Source organism: the organism of the source record quoted next, unplaced genomic scaffold, assembly GCF_019419815.1.
Source record: "Pyrus x bretschneideri cultivar Hongxiangsu unplaced genomic scaffold, Pyrus_bretschneideri_v1 Contig14, whole genome shotgun sequence".
Lineage (NCBI taxonomy): Eukaryota > Viridiplantae > Streptophyta > Magnoliopsida > Rosales > Rosaceae > Pyrus > Pyrus x bretschneideri.
This window is the reverse complement of record NW_025999435.1, coordinates 3,612,876-3,623,645: the sequence shown is the minus strand read 5'-3', so window position 1 is coordinate 3,623,645 and position 10,770 is coordinate 3,612,876. Positions and strand designations below refer to the sequence as shown.

General features: G+C 36.8%; 2 protein-coding genes across 4 annotated transcripts; both read left to right on the top strand.

The window, feature by feature from the left end:
* Positions 1-1,527: 1,527 nt before the first annotated feature.
* Positions 1,528-5,043, top strand: LOC103939323 (protein FAR1-RELATED SEQUENCE 5). The gene is made up of 3 exons (XM_009349402.3): positions 1,528-1,701; positions 2,868-3,280; positions 4,618-5,043. Coding segments are annotated over exons 1-3 (612 nt in total). The 5' UTR covers positions 1,528-1,700; the 3' UTR covers positions 4,816-5,043.
* A 943-nt stretch (positions 5,044-5,986) lies between these two features.
* LOC103939321 (protein FAR-RED ELONGATED HYPOCOTYL 3) lies at positions 5,987-10,103 on the top strand. 3 transcript variants are annotated; one of them, XM_048579823.1, is made up of 4 exons: positions 5,987-6,280; positions 7,714-7,748; positions 8,095-8,653; positions 9,534-10,103. In XM_048579823.1, exons 3-4 carry the CDS (start codon positions 8,102-8,104, stop codon positions 9,753-9,755), a joined length of 774 nt encoding a protein of 257 aa, XP_048435780.1. In that variant the 5' UTR covers positions 5,987-6,280; positions 7,714-7,748; positions 8,095-8,101; the 3' UTR covers positions 9,756-10,103. The 3 variants fall into 3 exon arrangements, with proteins under 3 accessions (XP_048435780.1, XP_009347669.1, XP_048435781.1); XM_048579824.1 differs by lacking the exon at positions 7,714-7,748 and adding an exon at positions 7,902-7,963 and having other exon boundaries at positions 6,084-6,280; XM_009349394.3 differs by lacking the exon at positions 7,714-7,748 and having other exon boundaries at positions 5,988-6,280.
* The last annotated feature ends 667 nt before the right edge of the window (positions 10,104-10,770 follow it).

Below are 10,770 nucleotides of genomic sequence, written 5' to 3'. Positions count from 1 at the left end.
GCATCCCAAAGTCTAGACAGAGCAATTGGTTTTGTGTCCATTTTGCAGGAATTTGGTAGCATTGTAGAGTTGTACAAACCGAATCCGCTTGTACATAATTTCGATACTAGAAGATAGATTTTTACTTCTCGTATGCTATTGCCATTACGTGGGAAAAGACTTTGTTGTTGTTGTGTATGCTATTGCCATTACGCTTTTGTGCACTCTGTCGAACATCTTTTGCTGCCAGCAGTTGAAGCTTCCTCGCTTGAACTTTTCTGGTTTTCGAGCGTGGGAGTTCTTTGAACACGCTTGGTAGGAAATACATTAATCATCTCTAACAAGTTGTGCTTCTTTTGTTCCCTACTAACTAGATCTCAATCGTTCGGGACTTGGACATTCTTCACCCGTCGAAATGATATTCCGAACCGATCACGTGCCATTTATAAGAACGAAGATATATTTATCGCACATTTTATGAATTGTTATTAAGATGCAGGCCGGAAAAAATAAGTGTGCTATCAATATATTAAACTCATACAGGATTCGCACTTTTATAGTTGGCCATAAAATTTGAGTTGATATCAATATATTGAACTCATGTTAGTGTAACACTAGTGTTATAGGTATCAAACTCAAACTGTATGATTCTTATATATAATACCATATAATACCATACTTACTTAAACTACTGTGAAAAACCCTCCAAAATATTAATTTACACTCAACATTTATTCCAGAAAAAATTGTACTGAGAGAATGAGATGATATTTTTGAACAGCGAATTACAACACTATTTTTCTTCTTCCAAGATAAAATATAATTTGGTTGTATGTTTGTTTTATTGGCCTTTTCGTCAAAATAGTCTTTGAACTTGACATAACTCATCATTTTGATCATGTCCATGAAAAATCGATAGAAGTGGATCATGAGCATGCCCATCATAAACTATTTTGGTATTTTTATGAAAAATTTGTCAATATCCCTACTAATTAATAAAACACTTATTATCAACCAAAATCCTATGAAATTACCAGTTTAACCCTCTAATTAAAACAGAACATGAATAAGAAATATGGGGCAGAAATGTAATTTCACAAGACTAAATTTTGCTGTGTTTTTTTTAAAACCTCACTTACATGTAATCCTAACATATCTCTAATTATTAAAAAAATAAAAAATGAAAAATAAAAAATAAAAAATAAAAAACTTCCCACTCCCACATTATCTATCACTCCCTTCCTCTCTCCTTCTATTTCAAAAATAAAAATAAAAAAATTTCTCACACACTTTGTGTATACCCATATGCTAATCTTTGTTAAGTAGAAGAGTTGGTTTGACAAAAATATCTTTAAAAAGATGGTCACGTAATCATTCATGTGATAGTTTAACGAAGATGTTAACAAATATTTCACTAAAGTACTAAAATAATTTACGATGAAAAGAATTAAGAACTACATGCACCGATTTTTATTGTCAAGTGACTAAAATGAAAAGTTACGCATTTCAACTAAAAATCCTTTTTAAATGTATATTCCGATGATTAACCACGTTTGCGGTTCTTCTTACATTTACACTTCACGCTCAAACAGTCTGAAAAGGTACAAAATTCGGAGGTGCCTTTTTTTTCTCCTCTTTCAAAATCTAAGCTCTCCTTCTCTTCTCTCCGACCACCACCTCCACCGGACTCCAAATCCAAATCGGAATCCTGTCGGGGTTCAAGTAAGTCCAACCCATCTCTCCGTTTCTCTGTTTTATATTTTACAGTAAATGGTATGACCTTTCTTTCTTCTTGTTGTGGTTTTTATCTGCTGTTATTCAGTATCCGCCATTGATGATATTGATACCCTCTGATTTATTGACTTTGTTTTGTGCGCAATTCTACTTGTTGAGCTCATTCAAGTTCCTATTTGTTTGTCGGCACACTGCGTTACCTGTATTTGTAATTGGTAATCGAAATTTGTGGGAGAAGAGAATAATGAGAAGAGAAATTAAGGCTGTCAATGTTTGGCCACATTTTCATGCCTCTCTCGAAGATCATAGAAACGCGAAATAACGTGGAATTGGGTGTTTTTGGTTATTTATTCTTAATTTTCTTCAAAAGATTTCTTAGATACAAATACGATTTATTTGCATATTCATCTATCCGCAAACTAAAGGGAACCGGTGAAGTCTTGAGTGCGCTGGCGTTCTTATTTCTGAGATTTTGAATAAGCTTGAGAGTCGATGGAGATATAGCTTAGCTTTTGTGTATTAGTGTTATTATAATCTTTTGTTTTGTGTTTGCTCGGTAAAGCATGTACATCCTATTAATTGCATCTCGCACATCTGTTCCACCATGTCTGTTTGAGATTTCATACCATTGCTCTCCGTATATAGCATAGCGTTGTCAAATAGAGGATAGTGAGGTTTGATAGTCTTTTGTCAGCGTGCGATGTTGCATTTGTTAATTGGTTGTCACATATTGATGTTGCTTAGAACACGCCGAGCATTGAAGGATGTCATTTGCTATATGTTAGCGCATATAGGGTTTAGATAGGGGCCACAGGGCTGAGTGGCAGATGCTTAAACGGACTTGTGTGGCCGAACTGTAGTTGTTTTGCATCAAGGATTTTGTGAGTAGACCACCTCTCAAAACACACCTCTCGTTGATAATACACATTAAAATCTATACCAATGCTGGATTGTTTTTTAAGATTTTATGTCTTAATCTTTCATTACCACATTCCTAAATCTTAAGCTTTCTTTGAGTGGAATTTATATGATTTGGTCATTTAATCATTTTCCTTTCAAATCTCAAGTTTTTGTATCCATTTGCAGAACTAAGCGGTCTGCTTAATAGCATGTTTGGCTTAGTGTATTTTATAACTTGATACGTTGTGCTACAGTGGAGGTGCAAATGGATGATTTGAATGGGACAGTCGAAACTTCTGCAGGAGGGGAATCAAACAATATTGAAGTTGGCCCATGTCAAGAACCATATGAGGGTATGCTTTTTGAATCAGAAGAAGCTGCCAAAGTATTCTATGATGATTATGCCAAGCGTGTTGGATTTGTGACCCGTGTTTTGTCATCCCGGAAGTCTGAGCGTGATGGGTCAATAATCTCTCGTGGACTTGGATGCAGAGGGATCTCTGAGAATCGTAGAAAAGTAATGCAGAAGGAGTGTGGAGAACAAGAAGTTTGTCCAGCCATGGTCTTGTTGAAACAAGAGATGCCTGGAAGATGGGTTATCAAGAAATTTTTGGGGGACCATAATCATCTGTTAGTGATTCAATCACCAAAGATCCGCAAAACACTTGTAAGCTTCTCTTACTTTGCATATTTTCTCATACGCAGGGCAATTTCTGTTAATGAGTTTTGTTTTTGTAGATACTAGGTAACCCTAAACTAACTGTTTAATGAATCGTGTCAAATAACTCGACAGTAACCAAACGTGTGAGCTAAAAACTAAAAAGATATATTTTCTTTGTTTCCAAACCAAATCTGATATATGCAATAGTTAAAAAACAAAAATCAACTTATCATGATACCCATGAAAGTATAATTATATTAATCCTAACAAATACAAAAGCACTAGTGGAAACATTATGTTCTTTTAAGTATAACAATATAACACAGAGGGAATATCCACATACCTTCTTGAAAAATTAAGTACAACAATATAACATGGAGGGAACATTCCCTAAACTCTGGAGATGTCGAAGCCACATACCTTGTCTATTGTCTACTAAACCCACAAGAACAACAGAATTTAGAAACTACAACAACCCAAATTCTTAATTCAGTATCTTAGGAGTATCTTGACCGTATCCTTGGAGTATTGAAGAAGTATCGGAAGGTATCGTGGGGGTGTAGGTATCCGATACTCACCCTTGTCCAAATTTGGAGTATCGGTGCAACATAGCTTGTAACTTATTTAAATGAAAAAGGAAGAATGACGTGAAAGTCAAAGTTGAAGGCTACCGTATTTCTTTGTTCCTCTTTCTTGCTATCAAACTACCTTCCTTCCTTTATTTGATAATGTTAGCTTATCTAGAACTATTCGATGTATCAGTTTAATGAGCTTTTTTGCTTTTAAGGATTAAATTGACTCCTTACATTTCCACTTTAATATGGAGAGCATACTTCTAAATGTTGAAAAGGAAAATTACAGATAATCTTAATATGTTCTGAAGCCTTACTGAGTCCCTGACCGCATTGGATTCAAGACGTATTTTTCTTCGTATGTAAAGTGTAATCCTGTACGTAACATTGAAAATTTCTAGGATGAGCTTAGCTTGGAATATTAACACCTTAATTTGTTATTCCTGAATGTGTTTTAATTATACCACGTTGATGCTCTCACAAAATATTCAACTCGTAAGCCTTTGATTATCAATGTATTTCTTTCCTTTCAGATGGTTCAAAAATTGCTTCTTGTGAAAGTTCGTACATTTGAACTGTCCAACTTATTAGTGTTCCATTGGCATTGGGGATTTTATAAATCTGTTGGGTTTTGGGAGATATCTTTTGTTTCCACATGCGGTTTCCTTTTCTTTCTTGGCTGTTTTCCTGCTCGAGATTAATATAGCATACACCGTATCTACTATTTTTCTCCACACTGTTCATTGATCATCGTTTTGCATATGTTACCAGGATGAGAAGGATAAAAAAATCCAGGAGTTATCTGCAGAGCTACGAGTTAAGAAGCGGTTAAGTGCAGCATATAGAGATCAGCTACTCGCCTTTATCAAGGATATTGAAGACCACAATGCGCACCTTTCAACAAAAGTTCAATCGGTTTCTAACAAGATAAAAGAGCTTGAAGCTAAAACAGGTGCTGTAACGCGATAGGTGATTTACAGTTGTTGTGTGAGTATGATTTCGTTTCTAGGAGGGCCTTAATTGTATTTCTCGAATGTCGAATCAGAAACTCCGGACTGAGGAAACTTGGAAATAGGATGCTTCTGAATCTTCTATCTTTCGAGTGTAAATATACCTCCATCATTTCCTTTGTGAATTTCTCTACATGCTGATCTCCTTCGGACCTCTTTAGAAAGTTCGTGAACCTTCTTATTTGGTGAGTCATGGTCCCGTGGACCTTGATTGCCTTTGGATTGGATATAAATTATTCCTCAGACCTTGATCCTTGCCAATTTAGATTTTTATTTTTATTTTTGAAGGAGAACAACTGGTGCCAATTTAGATTTTTGGCATGAGGATCTTCTTTAGGCCATCGCCCGAAGTTGTGACATTTGTATCCGAACAAGTTATTTGTGCACTTGCATAGATTGGTGCGGCCAAATGCCATCGATGAATTCACGTGACACATATAGAGTTTTATTATATGTACAAAATCAAAATGAGCCCAATGAGTGTTATTTTTGCTATTACTTTTAAACAAGGTTCTAAAAGACGTTAGGCGTTAGTCCGGCGGCAAGCTGGGGCCAGGCGGCTAGGCAGGGTCTAGGTGGATTTAACTAAATCTATTATATTTCGTGTAAATAAGTGTATGTGTATACTTAAAATATATATAATTTCATCATAAACTGCAAAATAGAATAACACATATATTATGAAGTATTGGAACATAATGAAAAACATGAGAAACAAGCGTATAATGTGTGCTCATTTAAGCATTCAACAAGTCTCTTACAATTTATTGAAAAAAAAATAAGATGCAAAATGAAAGTTATCTATTTTCTGCTCAAGTGAGTCGTAACCTAGGCGAGTCTGAGTAGGTAGGCAGATGCCTAGGTGGTCTAGGCATGCACCTTAGCAGGTCTAGGCATGCACCTTAGCAGGTCTAGGCGCTCATTTTTAATTTTCAAACGCATAGGCATTAATTGGGATCGTGGCCAGTCACCTAGGCGGCGCTAGACGGGGAATTTTAGAACAATGTTTTTCAGGGTGCGTTTGTTATACCGGATTTAACTCGTGCAAAGTATGATTTAATCAAAAATATAGTAAAGGCGTGTAAACGCAGTAATTTTGCTTATGTTGGTCGCAGCGCGTAAACAGAGTGTAGGCTACTTGTTTTGTTGTGAAAACTTTCCTCGGTTCCCAGTCGAAAAGCATCTTCCCTTACATCCCCAGCAACTGAGACTAGCTCCGCCTCCGCCTCCCTCAGCCTCCGAGTCCGGAGTCGTCGAGCTGGTCTTTCTGTTACCGTGTTCCGCCCTTCCAACGCTCTCCATCTCCTGCGGGACCCACCACTACCAGCGAGCCCCGCAAAATTGACCACTTGGGCTCGTGGAGCTGCCATGCGCAGATCGTTTTAGGACTTCCGCTTTCTTCAAACCTTTCGTCATTGGCGACTGTGAGTTTAAACGAAACCCTGTTTATTCTTTGTTCTTTGCTTTCCCTTGCTAAGTTTCTTATGATTAAGTAACTGTTGTAATTGATGCTTTTCGTATTTATAACTCCAGGGCTCAGGTTTATTTATTTTTAATGTTTAGATGCTGATTTGAAGAAAATTTGATGATTGTTTAAGCACAAACTGGCCGCATTCTTCGTAAAATTTCGCAACTTTTGGTGAAAACCCCATGATTTCTGTGTGTGTATTTATCAACTTTGATTGTTTTTAGGTGAAATCATGATGTTGAGCTTACATAAATAGTTAAATTAAGAGACCAATGTTGGACTGTTAGTTCAAAATGTGTTTTGTTTTAATCTTGACCATATGAAGAGATATAACGGCTCATGTTATTTGGTTCGACAATTGGATTGTTATTTAGAGTATCCTATGTTTTTCTAATTTTTGTTTTTGGACATTCAGCGTTCGAATTTAATGTAAGAAAAATGATTTGCAAAATGCCCTTTGGGTCTGTATATCAGTTGGTTCTTGTCTGTCTTTATAAGTCTGACTACTTTCATACTGTCTGCGGAATTGTGTAATTGAACTCTAAGTCTAACTACATTTTTTGTGGGGGATAGACTGCCATTATACTATAAATTTTGTAAAGTAATAGGTAACCAAACATTAGAAAGACTCGAAAACTGGTGCAATAGGAAGAAAAAGTGCCTCTTTCAAGAGATGCAATTTGTTAATTTGAAAATTTGGTTGGTCAAAGTTGCACACCAATGGCCTTATTCCTAAGATTCTTGCTTTCTCTGCAAGGAAGCGATTCTCTTTTAAATGCCCTATTGAGAAACTTCCCTCTTGAAGGTACGTTGTCCTCCATGTTGTGCTTGAAAAAGTATTGTGCTTTAAGTTAGTCTATAATCTTTGTCTCATGCAACAATAAACCTGGTCGTGGTTTATTTTTTGTGAGAAACCTTCTCCTAGTTATCAATCTACTTTTATCTGCTTCACCCATCATCGGAGAGAATCTGGAATCTGAAGAGAAATTAATGTCACATTTGAGTTCTCTTAGTTATGAATCCTCCATTACTTGTAGGGAATATAGCTATCTTAATACAATGGACAAAGGTTGAGTCACGCCTCTTGGGCACTCCAATACCTGGAAACCGTTCTCGATGCTTAGAACATTATATTGACTAAAGTCTTATGTACCTCATGTTTTCAAGATGGTTCTTCAGCGTTATTTTAGGTCCTATTCTGTATTATCATGAAGCTTAATATTCCTTATGCTATACGTAACCATACATGTGAAAACTTTTGTTGTTTATGATGAATATTAAACTGCTTGCCACAACCAAACTTACATCAGCAGTATATTATTTATTTGGTCGATGATCTCTCATTGCCTTGAAAATTTAATGAAGCATTAATCTGTTCCAGCCTTCCAGGATAGATTTAATGGCGCCTAATGAAAGACAACTAGGTAACTTTAATGGCGCCGTGTGTTCCAGTTATTTATTAGTGCTTGTTTATTTGCCTTTGTTTATTTATGTTCTGCAATGTGGAAAGTATAACATAAGTCATTTAAGCATTGCTTTTGTGAACCCTCGGTTCTTATGCTTTTCTTCTCCCTCAGACTCTGTTCTTTCTAAGAAAAGGTAATGGGGCATATGCAAGTGCAGTGTTGACAATACAGAGGTTTTTGGAACTCAAAAATCTGCTGACAAGTAAATCACTTGGAGTAGAAGTTGACCTTCTATTTTGTCGTTGTTTATGTGTCCAATTTTGGGGTGAAAATGATTAGTCAATTCTGTTGTTTCTTCTTGTAGGAACTTAATGGATCACCAATCTATTCATGGATTTGATTCAGATGAGAGTGACCTAGATATGCATGCCGAAACCTATGAACATAATGAAGGGATAGAAGATGTGCTTCCTGAGAATTTGGACTTGTGTGTAGATGAAAAAGAGGAGACAGAAGAACAATCGGCTGATCTACCTATGAACGTAGAAGCTTTAGAACCGTATATAGGCATGGAGTTCAACTCAAGAGATGAAGCTAGAGAATTTTATGTTGCATATGGCAGACGCTCTGGTTTCACCGTACGGATACACCACAATCGTCGTTCACGAGTAAATAATCAGATTATTGGTCAAGATTTTGTTTGCTCAAAAGAAGGCTTTCGAGCAAAAAAGTATGTGCACAGAAAAGACAGAGTTCTTCCTCCACCCCCAGTAACCCGTGAGGGCTGTCAAGCTATGATAAGGCTAGCTCAAAGAGATGGACCGAAGTGGGTAGTCACAAAATTTGTTAAAGAGCATAATCACAAGCTAATGAGTCCCAGCAAGGTTCCATGGCGGGGATCAGGAAAGCACTTAGCAAGTGAGGTACGTTGGGGAGTATTTTTTGACATAATTCTGAATGAAATGTTTGCATAAGAAGATTTGTCGCCAACTCACTGTTGCTAAATACTGTGTTCAATGATAATGTTGAAGAAGACTAAACAGATTACCTAATAATATTTCTTTTTAAAATCACGGATTTGCTTTTAGATTAATGAAATGGTTGTTAATCGTTGTCCTAATAGTTTAAGCTTTGGGAAGAAGTTGTCATCGAACAAAACTAGTGAGGAGAGACCCACGCACAAAGTGAAGTGCTGGATTTTAAAAGAATTGTTAATTGACAACATGCTAATAGATTAAACTTTGGGGTTTTTGTTAAACCAATAAAACTCTCAATTAGAGCGGTTAAAATGCTAATCCATGCTTTCAACTGTGGAAGAGCTGTGCGGATTGTTACCAGGCACTTGTGCAAGCCTGTTATCGTCTAACATTAGCCGTTAAGTTGAAGCTAAACATTCCTTGGTCTTTATATGAAAGCCGTTGTTTAGTAAACATGCAAAATGATTCATTAATCTTTACATATTGATGTCTCCAACTTATGTCCTCCTATGTTAATTCCAACTAGGTTAACAGAAGCTCATCTATACCTGTGTCGATCAACCAACTGCCTAGGTACGGTTTATTTGTCGATCAACCAACGTGGAAGGATATTCAGGAGACTTCACAGACACATATTATTGACATAGCAAAAACTAAAGCACCCATAAGTGTTGCTAGTATAACACAGATTAAAAAAATTACTCTTAATAATGGCGCCGATTAATTTCTACGATCCCTGGTTTAGCATCTTAAGTTTTACAATGATGTAGTGATATGTCGTATGAAAATCAATGATGTAGTTACCTAATATTCTTCTAATTTTCAGGATGAGAAGGATAAAAGAATCCGAGAGCTGTCCCTTGAGCTGTACAACGAGAGGCAAAAATGTAAGCGACGTTGTGCTGCATATGAAGAACAGATAAATATGATCTTGAAGGATTTGGAAAAACACACAGAGCACATGTCAAAAAAAGTTTCGGATACAGTTCAGAGCATAAAAGAAATTGAGGAGGAACAATCAGAGGACTCGGATAGCGGATGGAGTTAATGCAACTTGTACCTTTTCTTGCCCCTTGCTTTGCCTTTGATGATGAGCAACCTATTTTATCAGTTTTTGGAGTTATGTAACTGCTAATTCACCTATGGTGTCGGTCGAGGTTGCCACAGAGGACAAATTAAGTCCACAAAATGACTGTCTTTCAGAAAATATGGTGGCAGCTGAAGTTTGGTGTCTGGATCAAGGTGCTCATCCTCGGTGAAGGTTTTATGAGCAAATCGGGAAAATACTCGATAAAATGTTAGAACTCATATGTTCAAAGTGTTCCGGGTCATTCTCTTGTTGAATCGTAATGTAGTTTTGTTTTCCTCTCTTATCAAATTTGAAATGTTACTGTAATTTTTGTTTTGTTGGTGGACTAAATATGCACCCCTAGGAATTGGTAAGCATTTCTGTCCAGGCCTCCGGCGTTGTCAAGCCTTCTTCCGTACTAACCTTCCCGCAGAGAGAGTGGAGCCTTAGTTACCCGCAGGTCATAAGCCGGTGACCAGTGGAAGAGCAAGAACTTTCAGGTGAAAGACCCTCACTCGAACTCAGTAGGAAGCCAAGCACGCACGAAAGAAGCTTCCTGAGCCGCTGGCTTTACCTTCTTTGTGGCGAGGCGCTATATTCATCCTTGTAATAAGTACCTATAGTTGGAATTCAAAAATTTTCTAAGCAGCCAAACAGATAATATTAAGGGAATGAGGATCTTCTCCGGGTCCTTTTTGTGAGGATCCTGGGGATCCTTTATCTTGTTTGTTAATCGTATATCGTGCGACTGGTTTTTATCAGGTATTGTTTGTGTTCAATTTTAAATGAAAAAATTTAAAATGATTTCTGATAACACGATGTACGATAAATGAACACGAATAAAGGATCCCGGGATCCTCTTTGGCTTCTCATTCACATTAGGGAATCCTTCATGGTCCAAATTACACAAATACATATTGTAAAACAGACAACCTGAGTTTCATTTCTTGATGATCTAAAAACGTAACTCGAAAGGAAGAAAATTGACTCTTAT

Coding starts and splice junctions, on each gene's coding strand:
- LOC103939323 (XM_009349402.3), top strand. Junction 3,281..4,617: donor CAAAGATCCGCAAAACACTT/GTAAGCTTCTCT, acceptor ATATGTTACCAG/GATGAGAAGGATAAAAAAAT.
- LOC103939321 (XM_048579823.1), top strand. CDS start 8,102: ATGGATCACCAATCTATTCATGGATTTGATTCAGATGAGAGTGACCTA. Junction 8,654..9,533: donor GAAAGCACTTAGCAAGTGAG/GTACGTTGGGGA, acceptor TCTAATTTTCAG/GATGAGAAGGATAAAAGAAT.